The sequence below is a fragment of the Pseudorasbora parva genome, chromosome 14, assembly GCF_024679245.1.
Source record: "Pseudorasbora parva isolate DD20220531a chromosome 14, ASM2467924v1, whole genome shotgun sequence".
Lineage (NCBI taxonomy): Eukaryota > Metazoa > Chordata > Actinopteri > Cypriniformes > Gobionidae > Pseudorasbora > Pseudorasbora parva.
Genome location: NC_090185.1, coordinates 9,032,839 through 9,051,052, shown reverse-complemented (window position 1 = coordinate 9,051,052; position 18,214 = coordinate 9,032,839). Strand labels below are relative to the sequence as shown.

Below are 18,214 nucleotides of genomic sequence, written 5' to 3'. Positions count from 1 at the left end.
TTCACGGAAACGATACAAGCCTCGAATCGGGGCTTCATCTGGAACGCCCATAGACAGTAAAAGAAAGGGAACGCCCATAGACACAAGCTCCGGAGCCTCGCTTCAGATGTCCCATCACTTGCTACGCCCCTCCTTCGCTTTCACTTTTAACCCTTTAAACAATGAGTAGATAATGGTACACCAGAATCCTTCTTTTAAAATGTGTTTAGTTTTTTAATTATTACTATTTTTAGGAAAATAAGTGAAAATAAAGTTTCTCTGTAGTTTCCCACCCAGCACCAGACGTCTTTTAGACGTTGTTTTTTGGGCTAATTCAAGTCGGATTAATTTGATCAAAAGTTACAGTAAATGCTTAAACTGTGTGTGTGTGTGTGTGTGTGTGTGTGTGTGTGTGTGTGTGTGTGTGTGTGTGTGTGTGTGTGTGTGTGTGTGTGTGTGTGTGTGTGTGTGTGTGTAAATGCTGCTCTTTTGAAAGTTTTATTTAAAGAATACTGAAAAACTATCATGGTTTCCACAAAAATATGAAGAAGCACAACTGTTTTCAGCATTGATTCTAATCATAAATGATTCTTAAGGCCTCAAATCAAGAATGATTTTTGAAGGATCATGTGACACTGAAGAGTTCAGCTTTGATAACAGGTATAAATTAGATTTTACATATAGAAAAGTTATTTTTTGTAATAATAGTTCACACAATTATTGTTTTTACACTGTTTGATGAAAATTGTTTTTGATGTGTCAATAAACACATAGTTTGTGTACTCTTGTGTATTGTCTTATTTTGACATTAATTAAAATATTATATAATCGTCTTTTTCAGGCCTAAGTTCAACCGTGAATATGCGGTTGAAATTAGGCCTGAAAAAGACGTCTTTTCAACTTTCACTTTACAACCAGATTTAGACGCAAGTGGGACGTCCTTATAGACGTCTTTTCAACGACCTGAAAAAGACGTCTTTTCACCTTTCACTTTTCAACCAAATTTTAACGTTGTTTAAACGTCTGGCAATGTCGTCTTTTCGACGTCTTTTCAACGAGTTTTTGCTGGGTGGGTTGCTCTTGTTGCTCCGTTGTTTACTCAACCAAGGTAAGACGCAGGCTTTATTCCGGCTAAAAGCGAACGTATATGCGTAAGTTAGTTGTTTGTGATCGCTAATTTCTTTTCTTTTTTATTCGATAGAAGTGCATTATCACGTGCATGGTGGAGTGTGTGTTTTTACTTTACAGTATCGACATTTATATGCTAAAATACGCTTCATGTCTACGATAAAGACGAACGACTAACGTTATGACGCAGTTATATAGGCCATTTCGAAAAAATATCAGAAGCTCCATCCCAGCAAACATTTGGACGTTTAATGACCGTTGAAAAGACGTCAATCCTACACGTCCCGTCCCGGTTGAAAAATAGTTCCAAAATGAAAGTTGAACCGACGTCTTTGACGTCATCTGGCCGTGAACTGCACGTCTCTTCTGCGCGTCCCTGGACGTCTAAATGCGACGTATTCTGGCTGTTTAAATGCGTTGCTACATAATTTACGTGTATTTATAAGCCTGCATATATAAAATAATTACACACCCATTGTGTAACATCGTGAAAGGCAATCAGTTATGGCGTGAGGTTTAACACATCTTGACAAAGGTTCAAAAAAGGTCCAAAATAGGTCCAGTCAGACCTGAACCTCCATACGTTTTAATCACGTGCATCACAAACAAGAACACATTGTGGACATAAGGAAAAAAAACAGCATGTTCTGATTTACCACAACATTTTATTGTTTTGAACAGCCACAACTTTTCCTCTTTTTTTATTTTTCATCATTGTTTAACATCTGTTAACCAAACTAAAACACCAAATTCAAAATACTGAATTATTAGCCTTTAAGATAACATTTAACAATAAGGTTCAAAGTTAACATTAACTAATAATGAACTGGACTTATAAAGCATTTATTTATTTTTGTTAATTTCAACATTTACTAATGCATTATTAAAATCTTGTTAACATTAGTTAATGCACTGTGAACTAACATGAACAGCTGTATTTTTATTAACTAACGTTAACAAAGATTAACAAATACACAGTAACAAATGTATTGCTCGTTTCATGTTAACTAATGCATTAACTAATGTTAACTGATACAACCTTATTGTAAAGTGATACTGCCTATATAAAGGGATAGTTCACCCAAAAATGAAAATTCTGTCATGTTTCAAACCTGTTTACCTTTCTATGTTCTGCTGAACACAAAGATATTTAGAAGAACGTTTGTAACCGAACAGATCTCAACACATTAACTACTAAAGTAGGCAAATAATATAATGTTAGTTAATGGGAGGTTATATCTGCTTGGTTACAAACTGGCTTCCAAATATAGTTGTGTACAGCAGAACATTGAAAGGGATAACAATGAATTTTCATTTTTGGGAGAACTATCCTTGGCTTAAACACATTCAAGTTGTTTGGCTCATTTTTGTAAGCACCACCCCAGCTCTTCCTGTACAGGGCTTCAGGTGTTCCTCCATCGCTGCATCAATCTCAGAGTCTGGAGCATTCGGGTTCCACCTCTTCACAGCATCTGAGGGAAGAGAATATATATCTTATTTTTAATAAATAAAAGGGAAAATGTGAGGTAAATTACATGCATGTATTCTCAAAATAGCTTAATGGAGTACAGCAAAATAAAAAAACAATGGAACAACATGTATAATAAAAATAATAATAATAATAATAATAATAATCCATTTTATTTATAACGCACTTCATTCCGAAGAATCTCAAAAGTGCTACATGGGAAAATGACAAAAATCAATAAAAATAAGTAAAATGATATAATAATAAAAACAATCAACACATAAAAGCATTACATTTTATTTTATTGTATAAAAGATGTTCTGCTTTAAATGGGTGTTAGATGGATCCATCAGTTGGGGGATCAGCATCTGTCCGCTCCCTCTTCAATACCACTGTGCTGCCCTAAAAAAAAAACTTAGGTGTGTGTCTGTGAGAAGGACCCTTAACTAGGTGTGTGTCTGTGAGAAGGACCCTTAACTAGGTGTGTGTCTGTGAGAAATACCCTTAACTAGGTGTGTCTGTCTGTGAGAAGGACCCTTAACTAGGTGTGTGTCTGTGAGAAAGACCCTTAACTAGGTGTGTGTCTGTGAGAAATACCCTTAACTAGGTTTGTGTCTGTGAGAAAGACCCTTAACTAGGTGTGTGTCTGTGAGAAATACCCTTAACTAGGTGTGTGTCTGTGAGAAATACCCTTAACTAGGTTTGTGTCTGTGAGAAAGACCCTTAACTAGGTGTGTGTCTGTGAGAAATACCCTTAACTAGGTTTGTGTCTGTGAGAAAGACCCTTAACTAGGTGTGTGTCTGTGAGAAATACCCTTAACTAGGTGTGTGTCTGTGAGAAAGACCCTTAACTAGGTGTGTGTCTGTGAGAAAGACCCTTAACTAGGTGTGTGTCTGTGAGAAATACCCTTAACTAGGTTTGTGTCTGTGAGAAAGACCCTTAACTAGGTGTGTGTCTGTGAGAAATACCCTTAACTAGGTGTGTGTCTGTGAGAAAGACCCTTAACTAGGTGTGTGTCTGTGAGAAATACCCTTAACTAGGTTTGTGTCTGTGAGAAAGACCCTTAACTAGGTGTGTGTCTGTGAGAAATACCCTTAACTAGGTTTGTGTCTGTGAGAAAGACCCTTAACTAGGTGTGTGTCTGTGAGAAAGACCCTTAACTAGGTGTGTGTCTGTGAGAAAGACCCTTAACTAGGTGTGTGTCTGTGAGAAATACCCTTAACTAGGTTTGTGTCTGTGAGAAAGTGAAAGACAGGTGGGCTGAGATGTCCCCTAAATAGATAAACGGTACCAATAAAAATTATATTAAGGAAAAAAATATTTTTTTGATTGGCATATGGCCCATCAATATAAGTACATCATATAAAGTACATCATATAAAGGATACATTAATAAGTTACAGTAATAACTTTGACTGTATCATTTAACATACTTATACAACGGTATTCTATGTATACGTTCAATGTAGCATCATTTCTTCCATTTCATTCGTGTAAAAAAAAGTAAAACTCAAGCATGTTAATCAAATAACACAAAATGTACTTACCCAACAGTAGATTTTTAATAATATATCGATACAACTCCCCAATTCCTCTCCTCGTGGTTGTTCGGTTGTTCAACGGTCCCATCCGGTTTCCGGGAGAGCATATCTCGCGAGATAATATCCTATCGCGGGATTTTGTAATATCGCAAGATGTATTAATAATAATAGATTTTATTTATAACGCACTATTACTATATATTGTTACTACATCTTGGCAGCACAGTTTTGGCTATCTTCATCCAACTCAGACCTAAATGGTGAATGGAAATGTATCTGTTTTACATAAAAATAAAAACGAATAGCCTAAAACTGATTGGAAAAAAATTACTAAAATGCAGCTTTCCAATCACTTAACCACATGGGCACTTTGTGATTATAATTAATTAAATGAGATAAAGTAAATATATTTATTTTGCATGCAAACTGTGTATTTCATAAAGATAATTTCTGTTTTTTTTTTCCTGCTATCTCGTTTGACGTCAGTGGACGTCTTATTCACAACCTCTTAAAAACTACTTGGTGCACTTAAATTAATTATTGCAGTATTAACCAATGTGTAAGGTAAGCACAGCTTTTGCATATTTCACAAGGATTTCATAACGGGTCAGGATGGACTATAATTGCACGTGTAAAAGACGTCGCCAGGTGACGTCCTCTCACAACCGAATCACAACAGGGTATATATTGAACTACACGGAGCTAAAAGTCAAAGTAATAATTATACATACAACTCCAGAGAACTGTAGACATGAACAAACGTATCTGAATACATTTTTAAGAAATGTTTCTGTATTACACATTTTTACTGATTCATGCCGTCCTACCGCGACTATTTTTGGCCAGGGACACGACGTTGCCGTCGGACCAATGTTTGCTGGGATGTAATTGCTCAGATCATGTGAGTTGATATAGAACCTTAATCTAAAAGTAATATCAGGTCGTAGCGTAAGTCTTCTTGGAGAGCTGTACAAATGTGTGCAATATATGTCAGTTAAGTGTGCGCAGGACATGCAAGATACTTAGGCCTATAATCTCTATCAAAGTAGAGGTATCAAACTGTATGTGGCTATATGATTTGGAAATCAGTTTTTTTCACACTGATGATAATGAGACACTCAAATTATTTGCAAAAGATGAAATCACAGTTTGGAGTTACAGATTATGCAGATGCTGTACTAATAAACAAATAAAGTGCAGGGCTAAAGTATTTTTCATAAACAAGGGATTCATAAACAACTAAAACAGTTGTTAGCAGAACATGTAAATAAGCATTATGTAAAAGTTTGAGCTGGTTTATTTGTGTAAATTATTCATGTTTTTGTGTGGAATATATGTAAATATCTGTTATAAGAAATGGCCTTATTCATGGCTGAACTAAATAACAGTAACTTTCCATTTTTTGATCCCTCTTATTTTGCTAAAATTACCATTGTACATATTATGTATGCTTACGAGCAGAATTGTATAAGAATTGGGATGTGTGTGTTGTATGATGTTCATCAAGTTGTATAAGATCATCCATGAGATTCATGTATGTGAATGTGTAAATCTATGATGTTCTTCTGCTGTTTGTTTACGTGTTACATTATCAATACAGACATTTCGCTACCCAAAATCTGTATGATATATAAAATAATGTTGTTGTATAATTTATAACTGTTAATTTCTTCTTCAGGTGTGTTCAGGGTTGATGCTGAGGGAGTGCAACTGTCAGTGATGGAGGGAGAGTCAGTCACTTTAAACACTGATATTAAAGTAACTAAAGAAGACAAAATCATATGGTATTATAATAGCATTCGTATAGCTCAAATCAACAGAGTTCAGAGTAAAGTCTGCACAGATGTTCAGTGTAATGAAGGTACTGAGAGATTCAGAGGCAGACTGAAGCTGGATCTTCAGACTGGATCTCTGACCATCACACACACCACAACTGAAGCCTCCGGAGAATATAAACTAAAAATCATCCACAGAGACAACAGCGACAATGAAAAGACCTGGAGTGTTTCTGTTCATGGTGAGTCATCAAGTCTTGTCCATTGAAAAAAATCGCATCATTATTGAGTTTATTGATATTTTTGATCTGTACACTGTGAATTAATATAGTTGTAATTTTTTAACTACAATTATAAAATGGATAGTTGATCAAATGGATCTAATTAGTTTGAATTTGATTATGTTTGGCTGAGCTGAGTTCAAAGGCCGTTTTTTCAACATGCGTTTTTGTCTGTACTTGTGAATATTTTGATTTTTTTGCACCCTCAGATTCCAGATTTTCAAATAGTTGTATCTCGGCCAAATATTGTCCTATCATAACAAACGATACATCAATGGAAGGCTTTGATGTATAAATCTCAATTTCAAAAATATGACCTCTATGACTGGTTTTGTGGTCCAGGGTCACATATATGCACATATAGCCTCAACCACATATTCATATGTTTAATATTTTTTAAATATAAATGAAAAGAGGCAGGGTTGTTTTAAATTTCGTTTTGTTATAAATATACATGTAGTGTTGATAAATGGACACTTTGCATGAACCAGATTTGTTTGGCTATTCATATTATTGTCATTAGACTTATAACTAACATTTTCGGTGCAATAACTCCATTAATGTGTGTGGCATGGCATATTCGTGTTCGTGTTACATGTGTATATTAGATGTAAAACAGTTTAAATAATTCAGTTTACTTCATTTCTTCACTCTCTCTAGTGAAAGAGTGTGCACGTACGGTCTAGAGAGTCCGTACGGTGTGCACACATTTACACCTAGAGAATTTTTTAAAGAAATCCTGATATGTGTTGAAATTTTCTTTTTTCTAGAGTAAATAAAGTGTGGATAGAGATGGTGTCACATGCGTGTCCTGTCTTGTGTGCACATGTGGGTTTTGTTTAGCCTGACGTGGTCATACTCAGTTCTAGTCAGAATATGAGTCTGATGCTCCATTGGGCTGTGATTATGGGGCGTTTCAACCGAACCAGGAAAGACATCAATTGGATAGACCAACAACCAATAAGAGCAATGAAGCAACGCATTGTCAAATGTCAACATAGTTCAACTGCACTGTGTTGCCAAGTCCACATTTTTTTCCCCTCTGGTTGTTTTCTATGTCGGCGAGTTGAAGCGACTATTATGTGATATAAAGAGCCACGAGTGCGAATTTTAGCAGCAACCTTGCCAAAATAACACACATTTTACCCCCAAACACCATTTTTTCCCGGAGAGAAGCTATTGTTTAGGGCTAGTAGTTGGCGGGTTTTGTTGTAAAAACTTGGCCACCCTGTCTGCACGTGCGCTGGAATAAACGATCTTAGCCAGTGTTGTAAAAAAAAATAATAATTTAATGATACACAGAGTTCTTACCCAACATGATCATCATTTCTGAGAGAAATTGTGAAGGTGAATGCAGATACAAACAAGCTCTCCGTTTAGGATTTGATCAAATATAACCCAAGCCCCTTTGATGATGTGATGATTACGTTACTGTTGATCATCTGTCCGTCATCGTCTAAAGCCCGCCCTGATGATTTCATTGGTCTGAACAGTTTCTGTTTGGGGATAATTACTCCTCTATGGAGCAAGGCCAGACCGAACTGCCCAACCTAAAAAATTTGTTGGCGGGGCTAAGTTCGGCTGGCATCCAGGCTAGGTTTTTGTTATGTTGAGCATGTGTTCCTGTCATTGTCTGATCTCTCCACTTTGTTATCTCATGCTCCTGGTGTTTGTCAGTCTTTGTTGGATCATTGTCTTGACTACGTCTCCCGGTTTCCCATTTATTTACCCCAGTTGGTATGTTTGAGTTTATGTTTTTGATGGTGTTTTGCCCCCTCGAGGGTATTTGTTTTGTATTTATGTATTTTTGTAAATAAATCACCTTTTCCTCTGCACATTAGTTCTCACCTTAGTTTTCTTTAGTTGTAATGTGACAAATGGATATTATCTGTTTGCTCTCTCAGATGCCACACAACACAATCAAGAAGTCCTCGCTGCAGCCTGTAGCACGATGACGTACTGGATCAGATCCAACACGTACTGGATGCGCATGCGCGGTGGTTTCATTCACAATTAGATGTCGTCATATACGCATGCACAGAAGAGTTTTGGGGACATCAATGAACGCACAGAAGAGTTTTGCTGGATAGATAAATACTCAAACCGCTCGCGCAAAAATAATGATTAATAACATGCTCACGCCATCAGGACACACGTTTTGGATTTTCCCTTGAATGTGTCGGCTACTGGTATTTTAAGTTCTTTACAGATCGTGTTGCATTGTACCTTGAGGATTAAAATTACAGAGACGATTACTTGACTCATATTTCCTTCCACTCAACAGCAAGTATGATCAGAATATATTAATTTTAACTGTTTTGTATGAATGTACTGCGAAACTAGGATCATTTAGGCATCACATTAATGAAAAGATGATTTATTCATCAATAATTACTTAATACTATTTATCAGTACTACAACTACACAGTTTAGAACATCATCTATATACAATAATGATCATACATTAAGACTAGCGCATACGCATTATAAATTAACCCAGAGATCGGTATGAATGACATCACCATAACGATCCACCATCCAGTATGTATTGGATCTGATCCAGCTACGTCATCGTGCTACAGGCTGCAGCGAGGGGTGTCTCAACAAAATGGCTGAACAGCATAGGGGCATTTAACCTCTAGGGGTCACTAAATATCAAAACTGAAGCAGGGAATCAGTGTATAATGGGTAATATTCATAATGGAGTTGAATATTGGGTTTGAATAGACAGGTGAGGGAAATGGGGCAAAATATGAATCTGTTGAGGGCTGCATGATGGTTGTGTAATTTATTTTGGCTCATAATTAACTATTCATCTCTTCTTTGTGTGTTGATACAGATAAAGTGTCAGTGATGGAGGGAGATTCAGTCACTCTACACACTGATGTGGAAACAAACAAACAAGAAAAAGCGGTATGGTATTTAAATGGAATTCGCATCGCTCAGATCTCTAGAGATCAGATTAAAGTCTGTACAGATGTTGAGTGTGAAGAGAGATTCAGAGACAGACTGAAGCTGGATCATCAGACTGGATCTCTGACCATCATGAACATCACAAACACAAACTCTGGACTTTATAAACAACGGATCATCAGCAGCAGCAGCGAAAATATTTTTAATCTTGTTGTACATGGTGAGTCATTATTAATAGTATAAAGATAATTTCTTAATTTCATATATATATATAGAGAGAGAGAGTAAGGAAAATAAGTATTTGAACACCCTGCTATTTTGCAAGTTCTCCCACTTAGAAATCATGGAGGGGTCTGAAATTGTCATGTCACAGGTGCATGTCCACTGTGAGAGACATAATCAAAATAAAATATCAGAAATCACAATGTATGATTTTTTAACTATTTATTTGTATGATACAGCTGCAAATAAGTATTTGAACACCTGAGAAAATCAATGTTAATATTTGGTACAGTAGCCTTTGTTTGCAATTACAAACGTTTCCTGTAGTTTTTCACCAGGTTTGCACACACTGCAGGAGGGATTTGGCCCACTCCTCCACACAGATCTCCTCTAAATCAGTCAGGTTTCTGGCCTGTCGCTGAGAAACACAGAGTTTGAGCTCCCTCCAAAGATTTTCTATTAGGTTTAGGTCTGAAGACTGGCTAGGCCACGCCAGAACCTTGATATGCTTCTTACAGAGCTACTCCTTGGTTATCCTGGCTGTGCTTCGGGTCATTGTCATGTTGGAAGACCCAGCCTCATCCCATCTTCAATGCTCTAACTGAGGGAAGGAGGTTGTTCCCCAAAATCTTGCAATACATGGCCCGGTCATCCTCTCTTGAATACAGTCGCCCTGTCCCATGTGCAGAAAAACACCACAAAAGCATGATGCTACCACCCCCATGCTTCACAGTAGGGCTGGTGTTCTTGGGATGGGACTCATCATTCTTCTTCCTCCAAACACATCTAGTGGAATTATGACCAAAAAGTTCCATTTTGGTTTCATCTGACCACATGACATTCTCCCATGACTCCTCTGGATCATCCAAATGGTCATTGGCAAACTTAAGACAAGCCTGGACATGTGCTGGTTTAAGTAGGGGAACCTTCCGTGCCACGCATGATTTCAAACCATGATGTCTTAGTGTATTACCAACAGTAACTTTGGAAGCGGTGGTCCCAGCTCTTTTCAGGTCATTATATGATAATAAATGGAGTGGAGGTGGACATTTTAAAGGCAGACTAACAGGTCTTTGAGGGTCAGAATTGTGTTCATTTACTTATTTGGAGCTGTATCATACAAATAAATAGTTACAAAATCAGATATTGTAACTTGTGGACATGCACCTACGATGACAATTTCTCTCCATAATTTCTAAGCGAGAGAACTTGCAAAATAGCAGGGTGTTCAAATTCATATTTTCCTCACTGTATATAAAGATTACTTCACAGTAAAAAGATAATATCTTTAAAAAATATATTCACTGTTTTCACAGAATTAATAATCTACAAATATCTGACCACCTTGTATTCTTTAAATCATACTCAGTGTTTTTTGTCTGTTTTTAGGTTCACTGGCAATTCTGAAAATAGGAGATTGGAAGTAAAGAGTGTTCATAATCTCAAATGTTGCATGTTTCATCACTTTCATATCTACAGTTCCCTCATGTGGTCTTTCCCTCTTGTTGGTTTGTGCTTCAGGTATTTCTGCTGCTGAACGAGATAAAATGAAGAAAAAGGAGGGAGAATCTGTCACTTTAGATCCTGGTGAAGTTAAAAACAAAAATTATTCGATAACGTGGCGTTTTAATAACATTCCCATCACTGGACATCAGAGTCAGATCTGTACAGATGATCAGTGTAAAGAGAGATTCAGAGACAGACTGAAGCTGGATCATCAGACTGGAGCTCTGACCATCACACACACCACAAACACAGACTCTGGGCTCTATAAACTACAGATCACCTACAGCAGAATCAGCATCATCAGGAGCTTCAGTGTTTCTGTCACTGGTGAGAGTCATTTAAAGGGGGGGTGAAATGCTGTTTCATGCATACTGATCTTTTTACACTGTTAAAGACTTGGAATCCCATACTAAACATAGACAAAGTTTCAAAAGTTAAGGTGGACGTTTGATGGGAGTATTTCTTTGTCAAAAATACTACTTCCGGTTAGTCATAAGTTTCGGCAAGTTTTTTGAGATCATGCGTTCCCATTGACGTTAGTGGGGGCGGAATTTCCTTGTATGGGCCTTACGGACAATTCTACCGGAAGCGCGTGAGAGAGAGCGAGGGAGAGAGCGAAAGCAACAGGCTACGCCCATCAAAGCGCTGGCTTGTAGGATGCTAAACAGGTGATATAACCAGTAGCTACTGACTTACCCACTGATAGGCCGGCGGTCGATCTGTATTAGCACTTTCCTCACGCGACGGGCGAATCACTTTCCTCACAGAGCGACTCACTTTCCTCACGCGGCAGGCGAATCACTTTCCTCACTGAGCGAATCACTTTCCTCACGCGGCGGGCGAATCACTTTCCTCACCGAGCGACTCACTTTCCTCACGCGGCGGGCGAATCACTTTCCTCACCGAGCGACTCACTTTCCTCACGCGGCGGGCGAATCACTTTCCTCACTGAGCGAATTACTTTCCTCACAGAGCGAATCCCTTTCCTCACAGAGCGACTCACTTTCCTCACGTGGCGGGCGAATCACTTTCCTCACAGAGCGAATCACTTTCCTCACGCGGCGGGCGAATCACTTTCCTCACTGAGCGAATCACTTTCCTCACAGAGCGAATCACTTTGCTCACAGAGCGAATCACTTTGCTCACAGAGCGACTCACTTTCCTCACTGCAGCGCGCTGCTGCACACGTCATTATTTAGCTCCACTCACACGACACGCCCCCACCCGCTCGGCTTTTTTCGGAAAGACTCGGAACAGCGCATCTTTCTTATATAATTATAAAAAAAATAAAGACTTTTCGGAGATATGCAGGATGCAATGCTACTCTATAGGTACTCAAGATTGACATGACACTGACTGAAACTGAGTGTTTCACCCCCCCTTTAATAAAGTTATTAAAGTAATTCCAGGAGGAGTATGCCCATCTAATCTTCCAAATAATACCAAGGTATATAACCAGTAGTTTACCTCTTCCCGTTGTTAGTTCAGACAGGACCCCTTTGGCAATTCTTAAGTTTATTTAACACAATTATCTTTGGTGGTATGGTTCCTTTATGGGGTTCTTGCTCCATGATAAATATAACATATACAAGAGCTTTGCATTAACCCCCATGGAACCATCAGCTTGAGTGATATACAGATGATTTAAGACACTTAGTAGTGTCTTCTGTACAGTGGTAATATGTAAACGTGTGTTGAATCCTGGACATCTACTGTTGCTTGGCTATAAGGATGAATGTCTCTCAGCAGTAAGGTCCATAACAGCTAGGACTTAAATCCTTGGTAATCTGAAAGAAAAAAGAGAAGAAACGGCAGCCAGAAGGTGAACAGTATTTTTGATACTTACAGTGGGGAGGGAGGGAGGGAGGTGTTGCGGGCAGTTTAAGCGCCCTTCCCGAGCAGAAATGCCACATATACATGTCCCCGGTCTAATAGGAGAAGGGTAGTGATTTGACAGCTGACAGAGTCAGCTGCCAGCGGCACTATGTCTACGTGGCCTGACTGAACTTTGCTGTGCTTGATTTCTTGTAGCAAGTTTTGCCTGTTATAGGGGGGCAATCGGAGCCCGGGTATAATATCCTCTCCGAGCCCCTCTATAGCACACAGCAAGCCAAATCTGTTTACCACTTTCACTAAGATTACACCTCTGAAAAATATGAAGAGACCACTTAACATTGAGAAATCAATGTTAAGTGGTCTCCTATTTTTTCCAGAGCTGTATATGGGCACGCAAACTCGTAATATCATTTAGTGCATTTTCATTGAGCAAGTTTAGTAACTGTTTTCATTGTGCTCTTAAAAAAACGTATATATTAAAATATAATTGAGATCTTCACATGCCTCACATTGAATTTTATCTTCGTCATGTTATGAATTTTTACAGTTTTGATGTATATTGCTAAGGATAAGAAAATGTGCAATATTAGTCATTTGTCCTGTGAAAATTGTTCTGTTGAGCTCATAGTGCTGCTGATGCTGTTTTTAGCCGCTGTGCCTCAAAATGTATTGGTTAAATCATAAAACTGATGACCAAAGTAGAAAGGTGGAATTGTCAGTCAAAAGTATTGGTTGAGTTGATTATCAGTAAATCTCTAGTAATAATGAGTGTCTGTCTTTAGCTGTTCCAGATTCAAGTCCGCCTGTATCAGGAAGAAGTGCTGTTGTTGGTGTTGTTCTTTTCCTGGTGCTTGCAGCTGCTGCTTTTGGTGTGATTTACTATTGCCACAGAAGATCAGGTAAGAATTAAATACAGCTGGTTGTATAAAATAGAAAATGTGAGATTTATTTTTTCAAAAATATGTTTTAAGATGTAAAAGTGTGTATTTTTATTCTAATTGACCAAAGTAAGAGTTTGCTGTTATTGTTCAAACAGGAAACGGGGAGCAGCAGAACAATGATCCTCAGGTGAGACACTGAGCACTGAATCTGTCTGTCTGCTAAACAATGTGACTTTACTATAATTTCAAACCAGTAAGTGGTGTGTATTGGTTTGAGCTTCATTCAGAAATTATTACAAAGAAATACCAATAATGATAAGAGAGAACTTGTTTAGAGAGTGTTGCTCTTTTCACTTTAGAATGAAGAACATGGCTCTTTACATTCACAAACATTAGAGGGAAAAACACAGTTTTGTGTCTGTGTTACTGAATCATCAGTCATCATTTGCTTTACTTTTGGTGTTTTCTTTTTTTTTCAGATGAATGGTTTACCTGAGTCTCATCCCATGATCGAATCGGTGATACTCCATTAATGGCTATTGCTAATAAGACCTAACCTTATTTATTATTTTAAGGGTTTCACTGAAAGAGAACATTAAGCAAAGTTAAAGGAAGGGTTTCAGTGAAATAGAACATTAAGCAAAGTTAAAGGCCCACTGAAGTGCTTTGGAAAGTGCCGCATTATTCAATGTGTTGACGTGATTTCCCCTGAAACGGATCCAGCTGTTAGCAGCTCCTCCCCTTTTTTGAAACAGCCAATAGCGTTTCGTTAATATACAGTTTGACTAGAGTGCAAAAGCGGGCCTTCTCTCTCGGTTTGGTAAAGGCAGTTTCCTCTAACACTGTTTACCATCATAATGATCCGCGCTGCGCTCTCGTGTCTGTGGTCTAAATTTAGACCAGAGCCGTTGGGGTGTGTGCGCTGCTGCGGTGTGTGAAACTAACGTGAAAGCAGACTTTATTCGCCTCAAATGAAAGCATATTTACACTGAATGGTTTCCTATCGCATATATAGTGTGCTATGTGCCTTTCACCATGTAGAAATGAGTAAATGTGTGTTAACAACAGACCGATTTCAGCCTTAGCTTCGGCAGTGTAGGGGGCGGGCTTTAGATTCTAGAGCGCATTTTGATTGGACAGAAGATTTGACGAGAAAGTGAAGTCTGCGATGATGTCACCAAAATCTGAGATTCGTTTTAGCGGAAGTGGGAGACTGTAAATTTTGAATGCTTATATCTCCTAAATGCAAATGTTGTCATAGTTTTGGAACACACCAGCTTATTCATAAATTTAAGGCTGACACAGTCATACTAAAAGCTAAAAACTAAATTTTGATTTCATTGGACCTTTAAGAAAACAGGGGAGTGGAAGAGGATCTGCTGAAATTCGTATCGCTCATGGTGAAATATAGCCTAGAAATCTAGACACACCGCAAATCTAATCGGCCGCGAGTGTGTACCAACTCTCAATACATTTCTGAGCTGTAAAAACCAAACTCTGGTCAGGCCAATCACATTGGCCCTCATTTATCAATCTTGCGTAGAAACGGGTGTATATGTTGGTGTAAGATTATGCTTACACTCCTCTCACCGCCTGATTTATGAAGCTGTGTGTACCTCTGCAATCCAGGTGTACGCAATACCTGCCCTTAATAAATGTGGCGGCTGAAAACGATCGTCATTAGAATAACACGCCCCTATATATTCAAGTCTCTGCCTCCCGCACGCCCGTCATGGACATGTGGGGGAGGCGGAGACTTGAATATATAGGGACGTGTTATTCTAATGACGATCGTTTTCAGCCGCCACATTTATCAAGGGCAGGTATCGCGTGGATTGCAGAGGTGCGCACAACTTCATAAATCAGGCGGTGAGAGGAGTGTAAGCTTAATCTTACGCCAACATATATACGCCCGTTTCTACGCAAGATTGATAAATGAGGGCCATTATCTCTGTCTTTCCAGTACTTCTCTTGGTTCACTCGTAAGCAGCAGCATTTAACTCCATGACCTACACTAGGTTTGTTTACATGCACAAATGTTATTAAAGATGGAGCCACTGCGATAATGTCCCCAGAGCTACCAAGTATAATTTTTTTGTTTGACATAACCAAAAAAAGCTGACATATACTGTGTCAAGATCTCATCCACTGAACAGATTGTGAGATGCCAAAATATCACATTTAAAGAGTGCTATTTATAGACCATCTGAAGGCAAATACCAAACTGAACCTGTACTGCTCTCTCAAAGCTCTTCAAGTGGCTTTACATTTTGAGAGACCACATCTTAAGTGCATCTTAACATCCGTGTTGAAAATGCCAGTATGTTGAGTTTTAGGTGCTGGTGTTTACACCTCATTTAACCAGCAAGTATCTCGAATTCAACCAGCTTTAACTCTAAACTGATATTTTCAAGAGGAATCTATGAGAAATTGAACATTTCACTGTTTTGATGAAAGGCGGTCCAGCAAGAGTTGTTTCATTAGATATCAGCACGGATGTGTCCTTGATCAAACTCTGAATCTCAGGAACTGAACCTGTAAAAACTGCACTGAAAAACACTGTGGAATGAAGCAGCTACAAAATGGCAAGTTTTTATAATGTATTATACATTATATTGTGTAACTGTTAGCTTCAGCCTTTTATTGGTGTTAAACATCTGAATAGTGTTTACTACATTTTACAAATGTGTGTTTACTAATTATATACATGTTTTATTTTATAATTCTTATAAATGCTTTTCTTTGTATTTTGTTGTAACCTAACACAGTGTTGAAAATAATGACATTCTGCTTGTAATGAATCATTTGAGATGCTGCTTAGATTTTATATAGTGAAGCTTTTGCATTTGATGTGAGGAGGTCGATAAACCCTGTGAGGCATTCAAGGTGAATGTTCTCATCCCCTGCCTACTGAACACTGAACTGTCAGATTCCTGCTTAGAAGAACAATAGGATACATCAATAGTTAACAGGCCAAATTCCTGTATAACAATAAGACAATCATTGTGCATCTTGTGCTCTGTATAATAATATTGTATAATTATGTCAGATTTTCTGTTTTCTTTGACTGCATCAGCCAAGGAAAAAGTGCCTGTATTTTCTTACAATGGAAAGAAACTTGAAAGATCTGTTAAAACAAATATGATTAACTCATAATCTGTAAATGTGTCATAATTGTGTAGAGTTTATAATCAGAAATAATAAATCTAACACTGAATCAAAAGTGATCATTGTGTGTCTTCTACATTTGACACACTAAACCTTTGACCTTTACTCAATTTTCTGTTTAACTCTATTCTTAGCAATATAATCACATTGTATAATCAGCTGTAATTTTTAAAAGCTTTTCTGTTTTGTGTTTATATTATATTATGCTGAATTAAATGTTATTTCTGCCTTATTTGGTCAGTTGACTCCTGCTGTTAGATCTTGGTTACATCATTGTGTGGGCAAAAAGTATTTTTTTGGAGGGTCTTAAATTATTTAAGACATACTGACTCCTCAAATATACACACTTACAATTGACATGAACAAAACATCCAGGTAATGCACAATCTGTTTGCCCACCCAACAGATCAAACCATATTTTTAGCTGAAAATACCCATTTCAGGTCTGTCTTAACTCCTCGGGTCATAGCAAGAATCGGTGCCTTTGTTTTTGTTTTGTTTAAAAGTGGGTGGGACAGGTGGGACAGGTGGGACAGGTGTGCGCGTGCTCGTGTTATAAAATGTCGTGGCAAATTTTAAGTCCCAATTGTCTTCAAAATGTCATTGAAAATCTCACTGAGTCGAAGTTCCAGGTCTCAGGAAGGTAAACTTTATGAAGTGAGACGCCAGCTGAACATCTAACCATCTCATCCCTGGCTCACACGTTTACAGTTCTAACTCGTGATCTCATTTATCAGGTGCATTACTCCTCAAACTTGATCTCTAGGAAAGCCTTTTTTTTATTGTTGCTATATTTCCACGTCTGTATTAAAGTATCACACGCAATCCGCTCCCAGATAGCAGACAAACAGTGAATCAGCGTTGAATCAATGTTAATGCATCAACTAAAATATCATTGAATCAATGTTGAGATGTCAATGTTGAGAATGTTGATTTTTCATCAGGTTTGCACCCTGAAATAATGTTATTTCAATGATGAAAAATAGATCAAGATGGGCTTAAAATCAATAGTTTTCCAACTAAAATTAAACCACTTATTTAAGTGAATCAATGTTGAATCAATGTTAATGCATCAATCAAAATATCATTGAATCAATATTGAAATATAACATTGATTTTTCATCAGGTTTGCACCGGGAAATAATGTTATTTCAACAATGAAAAATAGATCAATCTTGCTTTATGTACAGCAGGATTCTATAACAGTTAATTTGTCTCGTTATTTTATTCATTTTAATCAGAGACCATGTGTGGCTGCAGTCGATATGATTTTGCATTAAAAAGTCACTCAAATTAAACAACATCCTTCAGTTTAGATGCAAATGTCTTTATTTATGCCCAACAGTTCCAACAGGAAATCTCACATTGACTTAAAACAATTACATCTGAATTTATGACACAAATGAGAAGAGCCTGAAAAAACATGACAACTTGCATCTGCAAAATGGAAGTAAATACAAATGTAAACTTGCCAATAAATACAGAAATGACACAGTACTACTGAAAGAAAGAAGGT

The 18,214-nt window shown here is 37.7% G+C and overlaps 2 protein-coding genes across 2 annotated transcripts in view; one reads left to right on the top strand and one right to left on the bottom strand.

The window, feature by feature from the left end:
• LOC137040047 (SLAM family member 5-like) overlaps nucleotides 1-18,214 on the bottom strand; it is a 90,948-nt gene that overhangs the window by 14,457 nt on the left and 58,277 nt on the right. The window lies entirely within an intron of this gene.
• LOC137040035 (uncharacterized) lies at nucleotides 862-15,122 on the top strand. The gene is made up of 8 exons (XM_067415446.1): nucleotides 862-1,087; nucleotides 5,795-6,133; nucleotides 9,012-9,305; nucleotides 10,829-11,140; nucleotides 13,432-13,548; nucleotides 13,686-13,717; nucleotides 14,010-14,142; nucleotides 14,183-15,122. Exons 1-7 carry the CDS (start codon nucleotides 1,009-1,011, stop codon nucleotides 14,061-14,063), a joined length of 1,227 nt encoding a protein of 408 aa, XP_067271547.1. The 5' UTR covers nucleotides 862-1,008; the 3' UTR covers nucleotides 14,064-14,142; nucleotides 14,183-15,122.